At 35.1% G+C, this 26,990-nt stretch overlaps 1 protein-coding gene across 5 annotated transcripts in view; it reads left to right on the forward strand.

Annotated features, from left to right (window-relative positions):
- LOC123537935 (disco-interacting protein 2 homolog C-like) overlaps window positions 1–26,990 on the forward strand; it is a 109,704-nt gene that overhangs the window by 24,919 nt on the left and 57,795 nt on the right. For 4 of the 5 annotated variants that reach the window (XM_053530631.1, XM_053530633.1, XM_053530632.1 and 1 more), the window contains exons 3-10: window positions 10,907–11,002; window positions 12,872–13,000; window positions 14,741–14,968; window positions 17,050–17,178; window positions 19,292–19,350; window positions 22,783–22,840; window positions 25,090–25,163; window positions 26,778–26,901. In XM_053530631.1, the coding sequence (XP_053386606.1) occupies window positions 10,907–11,002; window positions 12,872–13,000; window positions 14,741–14,968; window positions 17,050–17,178; window positions 19,292–19,350; window positions 22,783–22,840; window positions 25,090–25,163; window positions 26,778–26,901 (897 nt within the window). The remainder of the gene's footprint in view (window positions 1–10,906; window positions 11,003–12,871; window positions 13,001–14,740; window positions 14,969–17,049; window positions 17,179–19,291; window positions 19,351–22,782; window positions 22,841–25,089; window positions 25,164–26,777; window positions 26,902–26,990) is intronic. The other variant, XM_053530635.1, reaches the window with a different exon arrangement.

A 26,990-nucleotide genomic window follows, 5' to 3' on the forward strand; every position in this document is an offset into this window, starting at 1 on the left:
TAATTTTTTTATTTAATCGAGAAAATTTTTTTTTTAGGATGTACAGTTTCATTGCACAACCATCCTGCTGTCTTGCATTCTTTAGAATCCTGCATGTATCTGTTAATTACACTGAAATACCAACAAAAGTAAAAACTGAGTAGCAGAAAAGAACTTTGCAGCAAAAGACAACCAGAAATTGCTTTGCAGGCAGATTTTAAAAAAAGCTTTAGGGGCGTCAATGACCGACTGTCTTAGATGCTACTGACAATGAGTCTTTATCCTTAGCCTGCTGGCAGCAAGTGTTTTTGCCTTTGTGACCAGTGCAGACCAAGATCAGCCTGCACATCCTTGCAGGCTGATCATGGTCTGCACTGTTCACTATTCAGTCAGTATATTTTCAGTTAACACTCCTTTGAATAATAGTGATACTGCCAAAATTGAATGATGGACCAGTCCATTTTAGAAATTTAGCAGGGTAAGAGTTAATCCCGTCACTTCCGTAAGGTTTGAGCCTTGCTCAGACCGTCACGTGAGGAAACCATTTAGCTGACTTGTGGAAGGTAGGGACCATCCCAAGTTTCCATTGGTGCCTTAAATAAATGCCTTGGGGTCTTCCTGTACCAAAAAAACACCGGAAAGCCGTCTAATCTGTGTTGGTGGGACTAAAAGTTTAAACTTGACAACAGAAAAGCTTGAAGTATGATTCAGTTTTATCCATGCTTGTTCACATTTTGATTTTATTATAACTGACACTCATCAAACAGAATATTGAAACTTAATACATTACCTAGACATCTCTAAGGATGAAGTTTGGCAAGTTTTCTTTACTTATAAAATACCTTGGAGCCTAAATGCTAAAAAAAGACACACTAAGTCTTGATAAATAGCTTGCAATTTGTTGCAATTTTATGGTCAACTGGTTTCTTTAAATGACTGCCTTCCTCAGTATTTAGAGTAAAGGTTTTATTAACTTTCAGTACTCTCCAAAATAATTATCGGCTATAGGTCAAACTTCGAGATATTTTGGTCAAACACGGTCATCTAAACAACAACAGCGACATTTCGGTCTGTTTCGTGGGTGTGAACACTATTTACCAATTAGTGTGAAAAGTAATGATCATGTTTAGTAGTTTTTTTCCTCTACCGCATTGTGTATAACATGCTACATTATAAAGGTCAGACATTGTAGGTCAGAATAATTTTCTGTTGAAAATTGTCTGCATCTTCATAATTTGGATGACATTTTATTCTCACAAAATTACATTTTTAAATTTTGTAGATCATGAAGAAAAATTATTTCAAACTTCGGAACAAAAAAAGAAAATAAAACCTCCAGGGTTTTTATGCCCCGAAGGGAGGCATATAGTTTTTGAACCGTCTGTCGGTCTGTCAGTCTGTCGGTCTGTCAGTCTGTCCACAATTTTCGTGTCCGGTCCAAATCTTTGTCATCGATGGATGGATTTTCAAATAACTTGGCATGAATGTGTACCACAGTAAGACGACGTGTCGCGTGCAAGACCCAGGTCCGTAGCTCAAAGGTCAAGGTCACACTTAGACATTAAAGGTCAGAGACCACCAATTCCAAAAAGTACAGGGAACTTACTGGGAATGAGGTAAGTGTATACCTGGGAATAAGGTAACGTCTGTGCGTTCTGATTGGTCAGTCATGTAAACAAACCCAGGAAGTGATTATTTTTTCAAAATTGATATTTTTTCACTGCATTTACAGTATTTTATTATACATTTTGACAAAATTTGCTACATTTTATGTGTATTGAAAAAAAGTTTTATCAAACTAATTTCTCCTGCCATGTCAATGATGTAAACAGGGGGTCATCTCATTCACACGAAAATTACTTAAATAAAGTATCACTATTCATATGTTTTTCGTCCGATATTTTGCTAGAACTAGGATAGTTCTTGAAAAACTTGTAATTAGATATACATGTTTCGATGTATGGAAGGCCGTACACGCCATAATGTTACAATGTAAGTCTATGGGAAAACAATTGGTGGTCTCTAACCTATAATAGAGCTAAAACATGACTTTCGTCGGAAGCCATCACAGGTAATGTAAATGGCCACAAATCTGTTGTAAATGATGTAGAAAGACGTTTTCGTGCAAAAATAAACGTGAAATTTGATTTTTGTTAAATTTTGGCCTCTTTTTTTAACAGGTGTGCCCATTTTTATCTGAGCTTTTGGGCGAAAAAGGATCATTTTTATCTCTGTAATGTTAGAGAATTATCAAAATTATTAGACCTTATTTCTATTTTCTACGGAATGAATCGTATTTCAGCTTCCAAGCGAAATCAAATGCAGATAAGTGAAATTTTCACGAAAGATTGCAATCTGACGACGACAGGGACCGAGTCTGGGCATATAAATCGACAGGGGGTGACCTCAGTAAACTGTCCATATCTTTCTTAAAACTGAACATTTCTTGATGAAACTTTGTAAGACAGCTGGTATTGGATCATGTTTCACAATATCACTGTAAAATTGGAAAATGTGATACGAAACATTCATATATAGGTCAGAGACCACCAATTCCAAAAAGTACAGGGAACTTACTGGGAATGAGGTAAGTGTATACCTGGGAATAAGGTAACGTCTGTGCGTTCTGATTGGTCAGTCATGTAAACAAACCCAGGAAGTGATTATTTTTTCAAAATTGATATTTTTTCACTGCATTTACAGTATTTTATTATTAATTTTGACAAAATTTGCTACATTTTATGTGTATTGAAAAAAAGTTTTATCAAACGAATTTCTCCCGCCATGTCAATGATGTAAACAGGGGGTCATCTCATTCACACGAAAATTACTTAAATAAAGTATCACTATTCATATGTTTTTCGTCCGATATTTTGCTAGAACTAGGATAGTTCTTGAAAAACTTGTAATTAGATATACATGTTTCGATGTATGGAAGGCCGTACACGCCATAATGTTACAATGTAAGTCTATGGGAAAACAATTGGTGGTCTCTAACCTAAAGGATAGTGCATTGATGGGCGTGTCCGGTCCATATCTTTGTCATCGATGGATGGATTTTCAAATAACTTGGCATGAATGTGTACCACAGTAAGACGACGTGTCGCGCGCAAGACCCAGGTCCGTAGCTCAAAGGTCAAGGTCACACTTAGACTTTAAAGGATAGTGCATTGATGGGCGTGTCCGGTCCCTATCTTTGTCATCCATGGATGGATTTTCAAATAACTTGGCATGAATGTGTACCACAGTAAGACGACGTGTCGTGCGCAAGACCCAGGTCCGTAGCTCAAAGGTCAAGGTCACACTTAGACGTTAAAGGTCATTTTTCATGATAGTGCATTGATGGGCGTGTCCGGTCCATATCTTTGTCATTCATGCATGGATTTTAAAATAACTATGCATGAATGTGTGACACAGTAAGACGACGTGTCGCGCGCAAGACCCAGCTCCCTAGGTCAAAGGTCCTAAACTCTAACATCGGCCATAACTATTCATTCAAAGTGCCATCGGGGGCATGTGTCATCCTATGGAGACAGCTCTTGTTTTTGTCTTAAATAGCATGGTTGTTTACAGCACCCTTCCCTTCAGAATTTTTTTTTTCAAACAATGTATTTTTCGGCTGAAAAATGACTTTATAATAAAAGGTTTTTCTTCCCCTTTTGCCCAAATACCAAGCTATTTTTCCATCAAATAAAAGGTGCAGGCCCCTCCCTCACTTAATTAAAAAATATCCCTGGAATTATAGGCCAAAGATAAATAATGGATTGAGTGACAAGATTTTCCAACTAGGTATAGAGAAAGATGTATTTGAACAGGAATACAATGACACATTTTAATTTTTGATAATTTTATCGAAATTTTTTTTTTCAGTTGCTTTGTCGAACAAGTTAACATTACATGTGAGAAAAGGCATGTTTTTCCCCCAAAACTGACAATATTTCTATAACAAAACTTGCCAGTTTAATTAATTAATTTTTAGGAGCCTGGTTTGTCTGAATTGTTTCATTGTTATACTGTTTATATAATTTCTTGTAAAATGCAAAAAAAGAAAATCCTATTATCTGTAATTAATGGTGCTCTTTTTGCCCCCTGAGAATGTAAGCTCAAGTTTTATGTATATACTTGATAAAAGAATGTTTTGTTAATTGTTTGGCTTTTGGGTAATTATTATTATGACCTCATATATATATATATATATATATATATATATATATATAGGAAGTATAATTAAGGTGTTGTTTTTTTTTTCATCAGAATGATCAAAGCTGGAATGCTGTATGTGTAAGAAAAACTGATTAAATGTAAAATGTTTTTGCTATTTCGATCTCTATGTACATTTTTTTTTTCAGATAATAGGAATTGTAAAACTTTTTAAGTGGTATTTATTGTGGTCGCAGTTTGTATTCTGTGACCTTTGCTTTGGACCCTGATTCATCTTTTAATCATAATGAAATTGATGAATAGCTGTCAGGTTGACAAAATTTGATTTTCTTGAAATTTGTTTATGATCACACTGAAAATAGCATTTGGTTGCTTACGGAAAGGTATAATTAGAAAGGAAATGAGCTGCGTCATGAGAAAACCAACATAGTGCATTAAGACCAGCATGGATCCAGACCAGCCTGCGCATCCGCGCAGTCTGGTCAGGATCCATGCTGTTCACTTTCAAAGCCTATTGCAGTTAGAGAAACTGTTAGCGGACAGCATGGATCCTGACCAGACTGCGCGGATGTGCAGGCTGGTCTGGATCCATGCTGGTAGCAAATGCACTATGTTGGTTTTCTCATGGCACGGCTCAAATGTTTGTGGCTGATTATACATGTCTTTGTCATGAATCTTCCTTGTGTAGTGAGGAAGTTGTTGGAATTTGTAGGGAAGGGTTAAATGAACTTTACCTTCTGATTTCTCAGGAAGGAAAGCTATCACACATTATGTATAAACCTTAGTTTAAACATAGTTTATTTAAAAATAAAGATTGCAATATTTACAATTCATGTTACACAGTACAAAAGATACATGCATGAAGAAGGATCAGAGCCGAAAGCAACAGCTTATTATAGGTCTTATCTTACAATGTGTAAACCTTAATAAAAAAAAAAAAACTAGCAAAGATGACATTTAGTTTGAAATTATGCCATTAAGATTCATACATTATTTATATAAAAAGCTAGTATTTTGTAATACCAGGGACCTGCCAAGGCCCTGTAATCCGGGCGCTGCGCCCGGCTTAGATATCTTAGCGCCCGGCTATAAAATTTCAATATATAAATTTTCATGTATGCATTTTATCACATGTAAACATAACCAGCCAATAATAACCTGTTTTGCTCATGCCCGGAGGCAGAATCGATAATGTTATAGTCACGGAACGTCGTCACATATAGTGTTTCAAACAATCGGCTTATTTAACCGCCAACTGTCAAATTGTACTTTCGTTTTCGTGCACAACATTTTTTTTTTGCAAACCACATTTTATTTTGAGCAGAAATACACCGGGTTCAAATACTTGAATATATCAGACAAATTTTGATATTGCACGTGATCAATTTTGGTATAATTTAATTTGAAACTGAAGGCTGGTAGAACATGCCGAACCATTAATATTGTATTTTCCATATGCACCAAGTAAAAGCTAGGCCATTTCAATAAAAACTACCTGCAAAACTTGCAAAATTGCAACTGCTTTTGGCGTAAATTGGGAAAAGTTTTACCTGAAACAGCAAGGTATTTCGGACGACACAAATTCGGATAAGTCAATACACAGTGTCAGAGAAGGTAGAAAACCTCAATAATTAGATTAATTAAATTACTTTTACTTTAAGTATATTTTTATGAAATGAGCTGCAGATTCAACTAAAACAAGGAAATAGAATTATTGGTAGGTTTAAAAGATAGTGTTTGACACTGTAAGGACCAAGTAGATCGACATTATTTCATATCAAAATGTAAAAACTTAATTAATGCAAGAAAAAAATCACAATGCATATTTTCTTTTAAACCCAACTGCAACGAAAATCAAGTAGAAAATATTAATGATTCTAGCATTGATTTCTTCTTGATTTATTTACTTATTAATTAGCTACCTTTGATAAATATGTTTACCTTTAGCCTGCTGGCAGCAAGTGATTCTGCCTTTGTGACCAGTGCAGACCAAGATCATGCAGGCTGATCATGGTCTGCACTGTTCGCTATTCATTCAGTAAATTTTCAGTGAACACCCCTTTGAATAATAAGTGGTAATGCCCAAATAGAGTGATGGACCAGTCCATTTTAGAAATTTAGCAGGCTAAGGGGGTTAATATATGTTACAGTTTCAGAAGCTGCTTCATATCATTCTTATCATTCGTCACCTCAATTTACTTAAATGAATAATTATGTTTATCGCGATAAACCGCTAAAAAGTGTACCCGGCTATAACTCCACAGAGCCCGGCTATAACAAAATCCTGGATTTTGTATTATATATGTTTATAATAATGCTTATTTTGTTAAATTCAACACTCTTAAAAACCCTGGATGACATTGATAGTAAAAAACATAAAAGTCAAAATATCAGCTAACATACAATTTTCTCACATACCAATCATTGGCAGATTTTTTTTTGCTAGCTGTAAATGTTTATTTTGACTTGATGTGTATATTTCAATGTCTGTTTACTATAACCCAGCTGTTTATTGATAAATAGAAACCTAAGATATTTTACAGAGTTTACAAATGCTTGATATTGTTTTTGCTAAATAAAACTAAGCAAAAAGATTACTTTGATCTATTTTAAATCATTTTTTTTTTTTTATAATTTTGACAAAAGTAGGTGTATAGATATGTAATTGTTTGAAATATTTTGTCATTGTAAGAAGATTAAATTATATAACACGAATACAAGAATGTCCTAGGCAGTGGTCGCGCCTAGTCTGGCTACTGACTAGATAATCTTTTATTTTAGAAAGAATAATTCTGTTATATATTCTGACTACATCAGTCTTGGCTCTGATTATTGAGAAGACAAGGGACCTTATTATACAAAATTTGAATAGCCTCAGGAGTTACCTCCTGTGAACAAAACACAGGGTCTGAACACAGACTATAATGGTCGCCCCATATAGTAATACTCTACCGTCACAGTGTATTTTCATACCTTGATTTGAGATTTAAGTTTAAATATTTTCATATTTTAGAGAAAACAATGATAGGTGATAGTAGGCGTATGAAATACAACAGCCTTGTAGCAGTTGTGATGGCAGTGGTTAATCTATACCGCAAGGGGAGGTAATCGCTGTGGGCCCTCCATAATGGCCACTACAAAAGACTATGCATTCATCTTTCTCTCTTGCATACAAGAAACATCATAGAAAAATTATATTATACCTGTAATAATAGTATATTGCTGTTACAGTGTAGTTAATTGTGCAGTCTCTATTCTATATTTACAGACACAAAGGAAACATTTAACTACAGCTAAGAGTTGTAAAAAATACAAAAAATGAGGCTGCAACTTGTAGAGAAACAAAATCATAACTATAAAACGTTTTATTTGAGCAAAACACTGTTTGATCTAGTTCATTTCCTTTAATATGAGAGTCGGTCTCGATATGATGTTTTTATTGAGGAAAAAATCCCACTTACAGCAGTTTGGTTTTGAAGAATGATCAGATACCTACTTATATATTGGAATTATGAGATTTACTTTCAAGTAGGTTTTGAGAAATTCAGGTAATTGATGTTTAACCTCACTAGTTATGATTTGGTTGTTAAAGCTAGTGTAGGATTTCTGATTGCAAGCTTAGGATTTCTGATTGTCAGATTGAAATTGCCAATGTGAAGAATTTTGAATTGTTAGGGATGATCTGTAAGAATTCAGTGTTTTTCAGTCTGAATTAAGTTCTGCTAGTTTTACTTGGCTTGGAGACTAGCTTGATGTGCAGGTGCCAGTAACTTGGACGTAACAGTGAGGTTGTGGGTTTGCTCCCTTACTAAGTCATACCAAAGACGTGTAAAATGGTACTACATAGTAGCGTCTTCACTTGGTGCTAGCAGGCAGGGTAAGAGGATAATTGTAGGACTGGTCAGTCAATGTCATTATAATGTGACTGGGTGGGGTAACATGTCATGTGTCTATAGCATGATATTTAAGTCATGCAGCACTATAAAGCTGGGCATTGTGCTCACTGCTACAAGGAGACACCATCATTGATATAACTGAAATTTTTTTGAAAAAAGATGCTAGACCCGAACACAAAATAACACTGGACAAATCAATGACTTAAATAGTATCAGAACTAAGGTTTAAAAAAAATGATAACCTCCACTCCCCACAAAAAAACAACCACAACAAAAAAGATAGAAAGCCCTGCTCCTGAGTCCAGCATGTTCCCACTCTAACCACTAATAATGTTGACCCAAAGAAATCATGTTGACCATTAGAAAGTTCATTACTTCAGAATCTGGATTCGGTTTTGATGGAAAGCTGATAGAAAATTGAGAATGAATGTCTGTCTCATGTTTCCATGTAGATGCTGACCAGATTGAGGAAATTCTCACGGAAGAAAAGAAACTGGGATGTTTCCCTTCATTTAATTAACTTGTCGCTCTTCATGATAACTTGAGAAAGTATTTCTTTTCCTTTTACATGATTAGTTTGGTGCAGTTGGTTTGGAGAAATAGCACAAATCAAAAGCTGATAGGGAAAAGGAAAATATTTAAGGAGGTTGTAAACTCTGCAGTTTTGTTTCACTAGAATATATATTAATGCATGTTTATAGCATTACTCAAACCAGTAGCATCGAGGTGCTGGAAAATTGATCTGGTATGTCATATACCAGTAATATATGGTCAGACCTGTGTGGAAGACCATCATTCTGTAGATGTTCTAAATGCCATTTGGTTTCACAGGGATTTCATTAAGGGTGGGTGAGGTGGGGGTGGGGGGGGGGTGAGGATTTCCCCCTGCTGTGGTGGTCTGAAGCCCTGCTTTTTTTTCTGTTGTAAATAAAGTGACTTAATGGGAGGAACCCAGACCCACTCAGTACTTAACAATTTCCACATTAAATAATTAATGAAACCAGCAGTGTAGCTTTCATTATTTGTAGGTTTTGTGGTTTCTTTTAACCTGTGATTAGTATGAACCAAGCAATGAAGATCACTTTTTAACTGCCCCTTTAACACTCTTATCAGCTTGAAATGTATTCTTAATACAAATTAAAAGATTTAGACACATTTGTGGACATTAAGAGTGACAGAGTTTTCGAAAGTGTGTTAAATATATAAAAGAAGGAAATATTTGTTGTTTGTATAAATATAATACAATAAGCTGTTGATCGTTTGAAGTCGCAAATGGATGTATGAAATGCACATGTTATCCAGGATTGCAAGTGATTAATTCAAACAGAAAATGGCCAGGATTATGTGAACCTTGTTGTTCAAGCCATGGATGCTCGAGCGAGCGTTGTTGCTCAATCCACAGATTTTTGCTCAAGCCACGGATGCTCATGCGAGCAGTGTTTCACTGTATATTCTTTTAAAGCAAGGCATATTGAATGATTCTGTAAAGAAAAAAAGAAAAAATCATTTGATACTGCCACCCACTCACTGATAATACAAATGCAATTTAAACTGAAAGCGAAGCATTAGACTACCGATTATGTAACTCAAGATCTACAAGTAACTTTTTCTTTGTATCAAGGTTATGGAAATTTCAATCAGATAAGTTTAATCTTTATCTCTGATGATGATAGAAAAATCAGAAAATCTGTGTATGATTCAGATACTAACATGAAGCATGGTAAATTTACATCAATGTTTACTGAAATTGTCAGTCCTTGCAAATACTGTAAAATCATTTAATTTCGTGGTTTTGGTCTAAACGGCAATTTTATGGGGATTTGAATTCGTGGAATTCAACTTTTGAACATAAAATGAATGGCCCATTGAGAATTTTACATGTTCGTTGGGATTAAATTAAATTTCGTGGATTGGCTCAACCACAAAATGCACGAAAATTAGTCCCCCACGAATATTAATGATTTCACAGTATTCTGTTGATATGAGAAGTTTAGGCTTAATGGAAGAGGGCTTATTAAAGCATACCATAACTTGATAATGAAGGAATTTCAACTTGATACTGTAGACAGTCAGAAAGGTCATAACAGTGTGGAAATGTCTCTGTATAAGGTTTATAACTTCATAATCTGGTTTTGCAAGTGTTGCACTGAAAAAGATCAGTGCTTCTTAACCCTTACCCTGCTAAATTTCTATAATGAACCTGTCCACCTTTCAATTTGCACAGTACCGTTAACTGTTAAAAGGGGTGCATACCAAAAAGTTACTGACTGAATGGCGAACAGTGCAGATCATGATCAGACTGCAGGCTGATCATGATCTGCACTGGTCGCAAAGGCAGAATCAATCATGTTTAGAATGATAAGGATTAATTGAGCATTTTTATGCCCCTGTTTGAATAAGAGACTTGTATTGTTTTGATGATGAGTCTGTCTGTCTTTACCCTTATGTTAAGTGACTACCTGAAAACAACAACACCACCAGTTTTATTCTGGAATATTATTTTACAGTTAAGGTAAAACTGTACATGTTGAATTCATTAACAAAAGACTACATAATTATGCCCCCGGTATCTACTGATGCGGGAGGCATATAGCGATTGTCCTGTCCGTCTGTCCTTTCGTCATCCGTACGAGGCTAACCAAATGGGACCGTTTCATCTAGCATCAATACCCCTAACTAGAATGACTTGATACTAATGCAGAGGTAACCTGTGACCATACCTCATCTTCAGACATCACCTGACCTCAGTTTGATCTTGACCTTGAACTTGACCTCGTTTTGGACTTAGTTTGCTTTGTATCGACAAGGATGCCACCAGGGCCATCAAGCGTTTATTGAATGCAGCTACTTGTTTTTCTCTTGTATTTCAGATGTTTCAAGCCCAAACAGTGAGCCCAGCCCACAGACTTCTGCCCAGAGGAAAGCCCAACGTAGACTCACAAGGGAAGATAACAGATACCACTCAGGCTGGTGTATTTACACTGCTGCTTTTCTAATGATCTAAGCAGGGTTTTCTGGTCTACCATAGCTGCTATTCATATTAATTAGAGTTTGACTCATTGCACCAAGCAATGAGAACTGTGTGATACAGTTTGACTTTTGACTTGGGTGCTTACAGAATTCAGACTAGACTAAAAGACCAAAATTTTTTGCAAGATTAATTTTGTCAGATGAAAATGTATGCAGTCAAACACTGATCACATAAGATCATATATGAGCAAACTTGTTTGAGTAATCCGGGACTTGGAAGAATCTGAATATTGAAAATATAAGGAAGGCTAGGGACTATATTAATTGCTAAAGTGAGCCCTGGTGGTGTTGCACTGTATTTAAAAAAAATTCAAAATATTTTGCTCGATTTTGATGATCCCTCCTATGAGTACACTCATAAACCGGTTGCGAGCAAAACAGTTCGTGGCGGACAAAACAGTTCTCCAATATTTTTGCTGGCATCTAAATTGGGGTAAGTATTTTCGATCCAAGAATTGGTTGGTGCAAATTATATTAAGATCTTTATTTCTATAAAGAGTAGCATGAACAAAGAACATTCCATGTGTTTCCCGTTTAAAAATAACGTATATTGAGTAGGATATGGCGAGTTAAAAAGTGTGATTTTGTTGGAAAAAATGCGAAACCGAAAGTTTATCGCAATATATTTAATTCACATTTCAACTCACACCTTTAGTATTAATGTCAACCTTTAAAATAATGTTTGCTTTGAAAATTGTCCAACTTTTAACTGACAAAACGCAATATTCAACGAGTTATAGATAATCAAACATGACATGGTCTAAAAAAAGTGTGGTAGAAATACCTTTTAAACAACTTCTTATCATGAACTGCTTGATTGATCTTCATCAAACTTGGTATGTAGCATAATTATATGGTCCTATCCCAAGTTTGTTCAAATGGGGGCACTTAGGCCCTTTTAGGGGCCGCTAGAGCTAAAAATAGAAATACTTTTAAGTCTTGGGCCTCTTGTATAGAAATAAAGATCTTTAACATATTTTGGACCAACCGATTCTTGGATCGAAAATACTTATCCCAATATAGATGCCGGCAAAAATATCAGAGAACTGTTTTGTCCGCCACAAACTGTTCTGCACGCAACCAGTTAACAGGTGTGATGAGGGAGTACCAGTCTAGTTGGAGTTCTAGGATTGTCTGCTTTAAGATTCTATTGAGTTGATTACTAGCAGGCTTGATTGAGTTTTGCATGTGTGGCAGTTTTTCACAATACATAAGGTGATGGGTTTTGGTCTATGTGGACATACACAGCACTTCCACAATTTGAAGTGAGCCAGAATTACAAAGTCCTGATCTTTTTGTTGCAAGAGTAAAAGTGAATGAACAAGAATGGTCAGTTCAGTCTATTCGGTCCGAAGAGTCATGCGTCAGAAGGTAGTGAGATAGTAAAGATTTACAAATGTGTGTGTCTGAAAAGGGGACAGATAGAGAATATCTCATTACGAGGTTTGTAGCTTGTTGGTTTGTTTTTTGGTGACGTTTATTTGCAGTGCAGTACAGGTATGTAAGGTCTCGCAAAGAGAGAGTTTTGCAAAGTACGGACACAGTCTAAGATTTCTTTATTCAAAATTTTGAACGACTTTTGTTGAAGAATCAGTCTGACGTAGGCAGAATTCATTCTGTAAAACTGCCAGCTACATACTGTGAGCAAAAGAACAAAACTGGATTTAATGATACACTCTGTGTCTGAATGCCACACTTGCACTGCATTGCGGACAACCCGTCATATTCCTTTTTCCCTCACATTCTACCCTATATAACCTCACTTTTGCACTGTATAAATCTTGGCTGTTGGCTTACATTTGTAGAGATACGAACGGAAGCCGTCATGCAGGCGCTTGCCGCACACAGTAAGAAAATCCCAGTTATGCCCTTACCCTCCAAGAGAACCTCAGTAAATTATCACGGTCAGCAAAGACAGAGAGACAGTCGACAAGGTAAGGGTCATTTTCTAGGACATGGGTCATATTCCAGGACACAGTTAATATTTTCCAAGACATCAGATATTTCTAAGACACGGGACCCGGTAGACTGGCTTTTATACTAAAATATTCTGTATGAACTCTTCACTTAAACATTTTATTTCCTACTTTTAATATTTTGCTTAAAAATAACAAGTTTGAAAAATGTAGCTTTATCTGTATCTTTAGTCATGTATCATATTACATGTAAGTTGCTGTATTGTATAAAATGCTATTGTAGACTTTTAAATAGAAAATAATACCTTATTCTCTCATTACCAGTTTAGTTGCTATTGTGTTACTTTAGGTATATAATGCAGAGTCAACATAAACCTAAGTTCTTTACAGAAACATAGTATTACATTGTCTGCTGGAAAGTTGAAATTGAATTCCATCATTTATTAGGCTGTTTCAGTTGGAAGCAACTTAAAAAGGAATGAAACGCAAGGGTTAGGGGTTCTAGCAAATAGATTGTTAGGTTTTTGGGGGCTTGTGAAGTTAGTGACTTGTAGCTGGGTTCTTCTTTACTGATGAGTGATCGGGTTAAAGATACTGTGAAATCATTAATAATCGTGGGGGACTAATTTTCGTGGTTGAGTCAATCCACGAAATTTTATCCCAACGAACAAGTAAAATTCCCATTCATTTTATGTTCAAAAGTTGAAATCCACGAAGTCATATCCACACAAAACTGCCGTTTTGACCAAAACCATGAAATTCCATGCCCACGAAATTAAATGATTTTACAGTAGCTTATATTGATTGCAGATTTTCTCGTATCTTCAGTTAATTTTGGAAAATTAGAAAATATTTTCATTTGTTTGTAATTGCAATAAAAAAAATATCAAGTGATTCTGTACATTTTAGGTACAAGAATACCCTTTGAATCAAAATCTAAAGAAAACTCTCAAAGGCCTTATTTTACCCTTTTGGAATTTGATGCAGAGTAGAAGGAATTTAGCTTATTAGTATAGGTTAGTGTTTATTAGTTAGCATTTATCAAATTAAATGGCGACCAATTTACTTTGATAAATGCTTACTAATAAACACTAACCTGTTTAGTGTTTGAAATTTTTTTTTGTTTACAAATTTAAGCTCCACCTACAGTATGTGACTTACCGGGTTAATAAACGACTGGAAGTAAATGTTGATTTACCAAAATAAATTTCCCGATATTTTGAAAAATACTGCAATGCCATTGGACAAAAAAATAATTTCAAACAATAATACACATTAAAAAAAACCCCACTAGAACAATACTGGTTTATCATTTTCAATATTTAATATCAATTGCTATTTTAAAAATTGAAATTTTAATGTGCATCAGGAGGCATGTCCCTTTAAAGCTTCTATAAGAAGTGCTTTTATATGATGATATTATATATTTCTATTAATTTAATGGATTGTCGGCATTCCATAAATAAGATAAAAGAATAAGAGTATCATGAAAAGAATATGTGTTAAAAAAAATTATCAGGTAATAAAGTATTACTTCTGTAAGCGACACATTATTTTCCTTTAAGACAACAGATTCCAGCAGTACATAGGTATAAATTTTGCTTGAAAAGGTTTCAAAAAAATAGGTAAAAATGTACTTGTGGCATTACAGTTTCTGGTAGTATGTAAATTGTTAATGATCTTTGGAACTGATGAAATTAAATTATTATTCATATTTATTTCATTATTCATATTTTTTGACCTTTTTGCACTTTTCAGAGTCGTCGTCAGATGATGACAGTATATATGATGATGAGGCAAACAGAAATTTCCACCGAGGGGCGAGGTCAAGAGACAGCGGGGCTAGTTCTTCATCCTCATTCTCTGATGTCAGTGCTTCACCTAGACACTCGGAAAGACCGAGGAGTGCTGCTTACGTAAAATACCAGATTCCCGGAAACACTTCCCGTCAGGCACTGGCTGATGTTATGCAAAGCGCAAGGCATTGTAAGTTAATGCTTGAAGTATATTGGTTTTATGAGTTCTGTCTCATATTCAAGCCTGCCCGCTTAACTCAATAGGGAGCGCGCAGATCTAAGGATTGTGGTGTCACGAGTTGGAGCCCTGGGCGAGGCATAAGTTCTCGGTGACAACTTGATAAAAGACACTGTGTCTGAAATCATTCGTCCTTCTTTGCTGATTCATGTGGGGAAGTTGGCAGTTACTTGTAGAGGACACGTTTGTACTGGTTCAGAATCCAGGAACACTGGTTAGTTTAACTGCCCACCGTTACATAACTGAATGGCATTAAACCCAAAACAACAAACAGATGTCATATTCAGCACTACAGTAGACCACTGAAAATACTTGTGGCGCCAAGGGGATTAGGAAAACCATATAGTTTTCCGGAGTTTCGAGCGACCCAAGCAGAAAATAAATGGAAAACTATTTCTACTACTAAACAAATTGTTTAATGAAGATATTAAGTGGAATTTAGAGTTTAAATCATGAAGTTGATCTGAAATTTCTCCATTTCATTAAATGGAATGTCATTTTCAACATTTCTCTAGGGATGGCTCATATTTGATATGTGCCTGAATAAATTATTACTTACTAAAATATGAAACTGCAAGTTTTAAAAGCAGTAAGATTAATTCAGTTGAAAGGTAGAACTTTGTATAAAATGAGCTATTTATAGTCTGTGTCAGCTGAATATCTATATTATGCTTTTCAGTGAAATACTGAATTTATCAGTGAAATAAAACTGATATTTTCACTGTTTCAAACAGTGAAAATATCATTTTTATTTTTCACTGATACGGAACTACACTTGAATGTGAAAGAATATGAAATAATCACAAATTCCTTGCAAAATATATTTCAGTAAAGATATAGATGTATATGAATACTTATAGGATCATAAAGATATACATTCCATGGTTATAAAATCCAAAAGAAAACTGGAAACGTCATAGAACTATTTGACAGTGAACACCATAATTTACATTTTAACGACTGGCTGCCCCACTGGTGAAAATACTGCATCTGGTGTTCACTCGATGAAATATATTTTGGTCTTGCACTGAAACAAACAGATATCCTCTATTTATTTTCTAAAAGAAGCTCTTACCTAATTACATATGTAAGACATTGAAAAAAGGTGTGTATAAGGTGTGTGGGCCGGTGGTCTAGTGGTAATGTGCTTGACTGTCAATCCAGAGGTCCGGGGTTCGAATCCCGGTCCAGACACTGGAAATTTCTGAGATGCTCTCCCACCTAACTAAGAGGCCTGTACTGGTTCTTCCCAGGAGAGATGCTTCGCGTGTATCGGTGCTATACACCGGGCACATTAAAGAACTAGACTGTCTATTCGCAAAGAACTAGGCTAAGTTAGCCGAACAGGCCTGTATCTAAAAAGGATTTCTCTCTCTCTGTTCTGGGGGCATTATCTCACTTGGTTCCTCTGGTCAGATCGCTCTGTGTCTGTACTAGTAGAGGATGAATTTTGCGCCCTGTGTGGCTGCGTTTGCTATATGTAAAGCGCCTTTGAACGTGTTTATCATGAAAAGGGCACTATATAAATCTAGTATAATAATAATGATATAAGTTTTGGGGACTTACTGCAGAAGGGGTTCATATTTCATTTTGGTAGCATGTTGTTTTGGGACAACTTGTGTATCAAGAAAATCTGAACCTATGCCTTTACCCTTGCATGATTGTAAGAGACAACTAATAGGGTTTGAACACTAAGTCTTGGTTTTGCTATCTGTGTGATTCCAGCAAATGTAAAAATTTTGATTCTGTACCTCATATTTTCATTTCGATGTAAATGAGATGTTAACATTTTTTTTTAGACGTTTTTGGCATGAAATAAACTGTACTGTATTGGTCTCCTGTAAAAGTCAGATAAGTCAATCAGATTTCATTTCATAGGATGCCATTGCTAGTTTTTCAGAGAAAAGGCCTTGAGAGTGATTAGAATAATCATCAGATATAACTTCTCAAATTCGAAACAAGATTGTTGATTATTAAATATATTAAGAGAGAAAAATTATTACAATGAGTCTTTCACTTTTCAATTATTTCAGCCCAACATATATCCCAACCACCAGATGTCACCAACAATGCCAAAAGTAGTCGCCAGGCCGACAGGGTCGGTAGAGGTGTATCGTCGGTTAGGGTTGCTGGAAACGTCGGAATGGACATGGACAGTGATTGTAAGTGTTTTTTCATGGTTTGATGTCCAGTTTGCAGTTTTTAAAGGCCCATGTCTAAAGAGACTGTTTTTCGAATTTATGGTCTTAAATAAAGAAGAGAAATGCAAAATTGTTAATGTATACAACTTAAGAATTGCTGCAGTAGAGATGAAATTTAGATTTAGTTTAAGTCCATTTGAACTAAATTGTACAATACAATGCAATATCAATTTATTGCAAAAAACATATATTACAGTGCTTATAGCATAAACAAGAAGGTGAGATATCAGTGTGCTGGTAATTCCTAAACTGTGTGAATAGTCTGGAGAAAAAAAAAAAACAGGTTTCACACAAGCCTTGAAAAGTCTAGACTTTTTTGCTAGTCCTTGAAAACTCCTTGAAAATGTGTAAAACCCTAAAAAAAACTGAAAAAGTACTTGAATTTTGAGAACAACTGCTTAAAAGTCACCACAAACTCCTTGAAAAATGTTCTGTCAGCTTGACTGTTGCTTTTGTGGAAAGAATAGATATGAAAAAGAAATAGGAAAAAAAAGAAGATTATTTGAAGGACATTATTATTAAAGTAGGGTATTTGGTTACTTAATAATCCTGGTTTACACCAATGGCAGACATAATATAAGTACAAAAACAAGTACAGTGTAGTAGTATTAGTATATGACCACATTTATTGCAGTTTATATAGCTCGCAATTTTCACTATAATCCTGTTTTGGGAAATATTTAATAACAGTTGATCAGACTAAGAATTCAAGGGGGGCCTCCGTGGCCGAGTGGTTAAGGTCGCTGACTTCAAATCACTTGCCCCTCATCGATGTGGGTTGGAGCCTCACTCGGGGCTTTGAATTGTTCATGTGAGGAAGCCATCCAGCTGGTTTACGGAAGGTCAGTGGTTCTACCCAGGTGCCCACTCATGATGAAATAATGCACGGAGGGGCACCTGGGGTCTTCCTCCACCATCAAAAGCTGGAAAGTCGCTGTATGACCTATAATTGTGTCGGTGCAGCGTTAAACCCAACAAAATAAATAAATAGATAAGAATTCAAGACGTGGCTTTTAGAAAAGAAGATCCTGAAAAAAGTAAAAAGAAGTACTGGAAAAGTACATGAATTTTGTCTCCAGTGTTTTGTATGAATCATGAAAACTGCCCCAACATAATTCTAGATGGATGTTACTTTCCAATTTTACGTGTATTTTAAGATATCTCTACCTGGTAAGGAGTTTTTTGTGGACTTAGAAAAACAAAAGACTTACAATGATTACTAAACAACCACAAAATTAAAATTCCATTTGCAAATACAGCTGCAAGAGTAAAGAAATTTGCTGTGACGGGCATATATTGTGACATTCTGGCACTCGTGTTCCCTGTTAGCTTTCCATTCCTTCTTTTTACAGTAGCCATATAGAAAAACATCATAGCTATACTGTTCATGAAAATTAATAAAATTTAGCAGTAAACCACCTCACCACTGACTTATTCTTTCTTCCACATCTTTAAAACCCCTGATGCGGACCACAACTAAATGGTTCTTCAAAGCTTTCCCCAAAATTAATACTTTCAGACTCTAACTTGCCAGGAACTTTAGCCTTCAGTTATAATATGCCCGGCGGGGGGATTGGCCATGTCTAACATGGCTCTTGTTTTCTGTCGAAAATTGCACTGTTTTCAATTTTCATACCCCATCTTTAATTTTGAATATGTACAATGAAGTACAAATTCCCTTTAATATTTTCATAAAAATATGAAATCTCATTTTGTAATATTAAAAGTAAATTTTTTGCCAGATTGACAGTTAAATCAACATGGCTACCGAAATATGATGCGAATAAAGACTGGGTTTTTTAAAAGTTGTGGAATTTATACATTGGGATTGTTATAGAAAGTGACCCATCATTTGTACATAGAAAATAATCATCATGGTATGAAATTTGTAGTCTGTCTCCTGGGTTTTATGGCACATTGAGATAAATTACAAAATGCAGATGCAATTGAAAGTGGCAGTAATCGGCTGGTCAGACTGTGGAGATAAATTGCATTGCAGGAATTCTACACTAGTATAGAAATATCAGTCTAGCATTAACACCTGTGATATAAATTTTATTGATTTTTCTTGCAGCACCAAGACACCAAGGGAAGGTGGCAGCAAAAATACAGCAACTTATGAACACATTAAAGGTAAATAGAATATTTCCCAGAAGAAAATGGAATAACGCTTCCCTTTGAATAACCACACAGAGTGGTATTCAGCATAAAGTGACTTTAGTTTCATCTGTTGTTGCAAGTTTGGCCTTGGATTAAGTTCTGCTTAAACAAAAAAATTGTTTGTAAATTTTCTGTATATAGCTCCTTTTGACCAAAAAGCAAAGGTTCGGGGTGAGCTATTAGTATAGGTAAATGATTCAGTGTCCGTCGTAGGTCTGTTATCAACTTTTTGCTTTGTTTTAAATGACTTATCATGAATTGCTTGCTGTATATTCACCAAACTTAATTAGAAGTATCAGTGCTTGGATCTTTTTTGTTAGTCAGGTTTTCGAAGAAAAATCCGGCTTGTAGAGTAGGGCGGTCCGGGCGGATGGATGGGCGGGTGGGCGGATGGATGGGATAATGAGTCTCATGTTAACCTTTTTGTTCATTCATTTTTCTCAACAACTACTTAATCCAAACTTCAAGAAACTTGGTCACAATGATCCTGTATAACCCTAGTTGGTCCAAAGTGAGAATGGGGTCAAAGGTCAAGGTCACAGGGACCTTAACATTGAAAATGGTTTCCGCTCAATATCTGGACAAGTATTTCACCTAGGACCTTGAAACTTCATAAGTTATGTTGATCTTGATGTGTACATAACCCCTATTGATTTTGGGGTCACTAGGTCAAAGATGAAGGTCACAGGGATCTAAACATTGAAAATTGTTTCCGCTCAATATCTGGACAAGTATTTCACCTAGGACATTGAAACTCCATAGGTATGTTGGTCTTGATGTGTACATGACCCCTATTGATTTTGGGGTCAAAGGTCAAGGCCACAGGGATATAAACATTGAAAATGGTGTTTTTCTTACTTTGATTTTATTTTACACCCAAATTATTTCTTTAATTTCATTTTCTACCTGTCCATTTTTTTCCCTTTTTCCTTCGATAGTACTTATTTGGGGATTATTTATTGTATGCCTTTATTAGAACTTTAACTCATTATCACCTAATTCGGAAAACCTGGCCAAAACGCTGTCAGGCGTTAGCTGCTTGTTTGTTCAAAATTTAAAAACTACAGTTACTTGCCACCAAAACTAAAAATTGAGAAAAAAAAACAAAAAAGCCTTTAAGTAACTTCTTCTCAAGGACCACTAGTAAAGCGTGTTTTTAAAACAATGAGTTCATGGCTGAATGTTGTAAACTGGGCACAGTCTAGAATAAAGCCTTTTATGTGAAAAAGTATCAAATGAGGGAATTATTGTTTTTAAGTGTTCATGTAAAACATCTGTGTGTACTAAACATTTTGGACAGTGTAGATTTTCCCATTCAAGTATTGAAGTTAAGTTGAAACGATATTTTACAGTGTTAATAGGTCAGACAGTATTGTTTGAAGATAAACTTTTTTGTTTACAAATTGTCATTATATAAATAATTGGTTTAATTTGATATGCAATGAACCAGGAAGTACGTATTTAAAATACTTATCAAAGTACGTATTTGCCGCAAGATGTGGGTGTGCATTTTGTTAAAATCAACACAGTTGGTAAATATTTATTCAGAATTGTCATGCGAATATATTTAAACATAAAGGTGCAGTACTGTCTGTATATTGATCAATAATCAATCTTAAGACTGATTGAATAATATATATGCACCTAACTGCTCCTTTATTTGACATACTGTAAAATCTGGTAAATAAGCGTATACGCTTATAATAATTTTAGTGACACTTTTATGCGCCTATTTTTGATATGTGCTTATACTTAAGCCAAAACTATGCGCTTATATTTAATATGCGCTTATAGACAAGCCGCGTGCGCCTGTTTTTGATATATTATGAATATTAACATTTCCTACCTTGGTTTAGAAAACGAAAGTAAAACATGGCCATGGACGTGCGCAGTGATCTACTTCCTTTCATTGCATAGGCCAACAGTATTTATACATAATGAATTACATAATTTGCAAATCCCTAATGTTCAATCTCCCGGACCATTCAATAATTGTCCAACACTAAAATTGTAACATTTTATCCATATACTTTTCATAGATTTACAAAAGAATGACAAACTGTTATGACAACGCAAAAAACTTTTCTGGTATTCAAACATATTCTATTCAAAAAGCATGATTATCTTAAACAATTATCGTTTTATCAGACAATAGACGTTAAAATCTTTTAACACCCATCGGCTATTCAACAGATAAGAACACTTGTCACCTGTATTTATCATAAACAATCATCACGGTACAGACCGTTAATAACATCTTTTTGCAGCACCTACTGTTTGTTTACCAGTAAGTGGATATGTGCCTTCTTTCGAGACAAAATTATTGTAAGGGCATGACATGCGCTTATTATCCCATACGAAATAACGGTAAGGCCGTATGCGCTTACTTTCGATATGCGCTTATATTCGAATATGCGCTTATTTACCAGTTTCTACAGTATTCCCTGTCTGCAAAGATTTTCTGTTTTTAAGACTATGTTTGTTTTGAAATGAATGGGCCCACGTACTACATTTAAGTACAAGAAATTAATATGCACCCATGATTCGGGGGGTGGTCTCGTGTGTCAAAAAACAGTGCACTTTACACGAGTGTCTGTGGTAATGAGTAAAATACATGAATCTGTAAATAGAACAGTCTCATCCCATATGCAAGGGGACAGATTTGTAGAGGGAGAAAAAGTGGTTATATTCTTGGAAACAAATCCCCAAAAATATAAATACAGTCAAACCTGTATTAACCCTTATAGTGCTGGACACGATTAATTCTGCCTTTGCGACCAGTGTAGATCATGATCAGCCTGCACATCCATGCAGTCTGATCATGATCTGCACTGTTCGCTATTCAGTCAGTATCTTTTTGGTAAGCACCCCTTTTAACAGTTAATGGTACTGTCCAAATTGAAAGATGGACAAGCTCATTATAGAAATTTAGCAGGGTGAGGGTTAAGCAGCCAGCTAAGGGAGCAACACTATCTGGCTGTTTAAGGCAGGTTCCTGCTGAAAACAAGTAGAAATAAGAACAAAATGTAGATTTTATGAGTCATCTGACTGGCTTCTTAAGACAAGTGGTTGTTTAATAGAGGTGGCAGCTTTGGCAGGTTCAGCAGTAATCTGTTAAGTACATGAAAAAAAAGCTCTCTGTCGGTCATTTAGTAAAGAGGTCCTGCAGTACAGCAAAATTCTACATTTAACTGCTTTGTTCCAAAAATATTTAAGCGATACTGAGATTGAAGATTCTTGACGTGTTACAGAATGTCTGTTTTGAATATTTTTGTTCCTGTGACACTAATTTGGAGACATACTCCTTGAAGTATGAAATGAAAACCCCGGTGACATGCATGATTCTCATTAAGAAATATATGTCCTAGATGTTTTTTTTATTTTTATTTTTTTATCTTTTTGCAGAGACCAAAGAGAAAACCGTTAACAGAATATTTTGTAGAGGAAGATGATGCTCTTGAATGTAAGTATTCCCATTTGATTATTGTGGTTTTATTAATGATACAGTCAAAGACAATAAGATTATTTCCTATTTACTCACTCGAGGACATAGTTTGATTCTTAGTCATTTGTGGTTATTTTTGTAGCATATATTATTTATTTTTTGTTGACAGTTTTAATGAACAGGTGTTTGCTTGAACATTATGGAAAAGAAACAAAGAATCACCTAATTAAAATTTAGGGGTGATGGTTCTCATTAATATTCATGGGGGACTAATTTTCATGGGTTCAGTGGTTGTGTCAGTCCATGAAATTAGATCCCAATGAACATAGGGGATACTGTGAAATCATTTAAATTCGCTGACATGAAATTTCGCGCAAGCCTGAAAAAGGACTGTTTTGCGCGAGCTTTAATTCGCGCATTTTCAATTTTAGTAAAGAAAAAATATAATTAAAAAAGATAATAGCGCAGTCTTAAATTCGTGCATCGGTCCTAGCGCGAAATACGCGAAAATTCGTCCTACGCGAAAAAAAATGATTTCACAGTATTTGTTTGTTTCAGTGCAAGATTGAAATGTCTTTCACGAGTGAACATCCGATGCAAGATTTTCATGAGTGGCATAGCCATGAGTGCAAATGTAAGATAGGGTATTCATGAGTGAAAGATATTTTGATCTTACATGTAAATCAAACAAATTTTCTTTCTATTTCATGTTTTGACTAAATTTACCCATATTACATTTTCTTACCAGTGAAAAACATATTTGATATATTTTTCACTGTGAAAATACCAGATATATTTCACTCTAATATTTCGAAAATTCACTGAAAAACGTGTGATAAAAAATTTCCATTCATTTTATATTCAAAACTTGAAAGCCATGAATTCATATCCCCAGGAAATTTTCGTTTTGGTAAAAACCTCAAAATTGCATGTCCACGAAAGTGAATTGATTCCGCAGTATTTTGTAGAAGGTGTTGGCAGTTTGTTTGAAATGGGTGTGGGTTCCTACTCTTTTATAAGACAAGACAGCCCCTCATTAACACTAGTGCATGCTATTCACAGAAAAGGGACAAACTTCTTGCCATCAGTCTTAATTATATTAATGCGGACAATGTTGACAAAATAACCTGGAAACATTTGCTAAATGTATCTTGTTGTCATAACTGATGAATGTTAACATTTTTAGGGGAAGATTGTGGTAAGATTGAAAATAAGCTATGTAATGTTCCTTTTTAAAAGCTATTCATATACCAAATTTAAACAATTTTGCTATTCGTTATCGTTGAAAGTACTTTCTCAAAACATGTAAAAGTCCATATACCCAGGTGCTTTCAAGAAATGAATGACAGAGCAGTGTTATACAATGATTACCCAGGATCTGCTTATGTAGAACAAATGTTACTTAAAAGATGGCTGCCTTTCTTACATATGTATCATCCATGTAAGGGACTCTTAGGATATCTAAATGTAGCGTACTGTGAATACATTGAGGTGTGTATTTATCCTTTAGCCTGCTGGTGGCAAATGATTTTGCCTTTGCAAAATCTTGGTCTGCACTGTTCGCTATTCAGTCAATAAATTTTCAGTATATAATTAGTGGTACTGCCCAAATTTTATGTTTTCCAGGTCAAATTAATGTAAGAATTGAGCAGTTCTGTAAATATTTGAAGAATAGGCAATCAGTTTGCTAAGTTTTAGTATGCAAGGGGATTTTTTTTTGTCATTTTGGATAAGAAAAAAATTCTCAAACTGTTCCGCTCAGTCCTAGAGAAGACTGAAAAAAAATCATTGTATTATAAGTATTCACAGACCGTTACAAAGTCACTTATTTCTCATTTTCATATATCATACTTTGTAACGCGATTTTGTTAAGTTAGTTCAGTGTTGACTTGAGCATGTCTGCATCTAGAATAAAGGAATGCATGATTTTTCTGAATTGAAACTATTGCCCTTTTAGAGAATCTCGTAGAAAATCCATCTTTTAGCTTATAGATATCAATTATCATGCATTCTTACATTTCCATTTTCAAACATTTTGACATGTTGTTGTTGATTTTGTTCAAAAGTTTCCATAATGGTTCCGTCAGGTATGAATATATTTTTGATATTTTATTAAAAACAATATTTGTAGTCCAATTGCATAGATGTGGAATATTCCTTAACTGAATGAAGCAACTTCATTTGAAGCTACTTTTGATATACAATGCATGATCTTGTCTGCAAGAAATCTAATAGAAATTTAAGTTTACATTTTTTTTTTCTTTTAGCTCCACCTGCAGATCCAAATGCTCCAAAACCAGAAGGCAGCACCTTAACACCTGTACCCGGGGACCAGCTTGTGGTTAGTACTAAGTTTCACATGTCTCCAGTTAAGATATATGACTTGTAGTTAGATTTTCAGAGAATAATCAAGAATTGGAAAGTCAAACTTTGTTTTTTGAGTCGGCTAAAGGCTGAAAGCCTTTTGACGAGTCCTTGCTATCCAACGATTCTCTAAATGGACCGAATAACATGTGAAGGGATGTAGTTCCATTAGATTTCTCAAATTTCAAACAGTTCACTGCATGAATGAAGTTAAGTTGTGTCAATTCCCTTTGCTATGACCAATATACGATGTAATCTGTCATATTTATGACTTGTAATTGTGCAGTTCTCAAATGTAACTCATTAAGCATAAATGTGCATTTTAAGAATTGCGCAGGCTTACAAAGCTTGGGTAACATCCAGCGAAAGACAAAAAATAGTTCCAGCTGGGCTCCAGATAAGATGCGTATTAGCGTAAATTACGTATAGAAATAATGCAAATACGCATGTCTAATAATTTCTAAGCATATAAAAACGTATATAAAATTACAGAAACGCACACAATGTTTTTTTAAAAACAAAATCTGAATCGTCTGGATGCGTTAGGTAACATAGCCGATCAGCCTTAATTCTCCCACATTGAACGTAAACACGCATCGTATGATTTCTATAAACTTTGCGTGGGTTGAATTTTGCAGTCAGTAAACGGATAAATTATCGGAAGAAGAAGCTCTTACTGGTTTGTTTAGTTACTATTGATATTAAAAATGATTTTAATTCTTATTTTTCGAGAAATAAACAAATCGGCGAAACATTAAATTGTATTTTCTTGTAGTTTTTGAAATCGAAAGTAGATCGTCTATGTTTGGCGAAACGAAACAACTTTTTTATGAAAAGATTTAAATAAGAGGTAATTTAACCGTAAACTTCAATGTCAGATACTGCCAATTGCTGCTAAATGTCTTCGTATCATCACAATTTGTAAAATATATTGTTCAAACTGGAGAAAAGTGTAATCGTATCCAGATATAATATTTTGGGTAAATATCGAGCTGTGTTATGAAATTTTAAGAAAAAAACCAAAAACAAACTGAAACTGGTAGACTATACTATCAGTACATCAACCATTAGCCGACTCAGGCCATTCAGGCCCTTGATTATAACTGTCTAATATTCAAGACTTTGGTTCTGCTAAAATATTGAAACCCTGCCTGCTCTTACATCAATAGCTGGAGCACTAGGGCTCACTCAAGCAATTTATATGGCCATTGGCTGTTTTCTTTATATTTTCTATGTTTGGATCATTTGAAGCCTTGGATAACTTGAACATTTTGCTCATCTCTTTGCATCCTTGATTGACCTCTGTTTTACTGGTAGTTTGTTTCTAGGCTACTAATACTTAGCCAAATTCCAGGTCTGGGTCTTCACAAAGCAAAGTCAAACAGTATACAGTCTGAAACCATGCTGCTAAAAGTTAATAACATAGCTGTTTGCTGCGTAAAGTCAATTACAACTTTATTTTACTATTGAGTAAACTTAATCATGGTTGTTACTATTTACAGAAAGTGAATTTTAATTTTGTTGGCATAATTCTAGTCATTTTCCGTTAAATTTTATCAGCTCATAACTTTGAATTTTATCACATTTCTAGGTTCCATCAGGTTTACCTCGTAATTTAGAAGCGGCATTACATCGTTACGGTTCCTCCACGTATAAAGCCCTGGCGGTAACAGTTCTAGACCAGAATGGAAAACCAACAGTCAATCTCACATACGGTTAGTTTCTAACCACTGCATATTTAACCCTTTTCATGCTGGACACGATTGATTCTGCCATTGCGACCAGTGTAGATCATGATCAGCCT

Source organism: Mercenaria mercenaria, chromosome 18 (genome assembly GCF_021730395.1).
Source record: "Mercenaria mercenaria strain notata chromosome 18, MADL_Memer_1, whole genome shotgun sequence".
Lineage (NCBI taxonomy): Eukaryota > Metazoa > Mollusca > Bivalvia > Venerida > Veneridae > Mercenaria > Mercenaria mercenaria.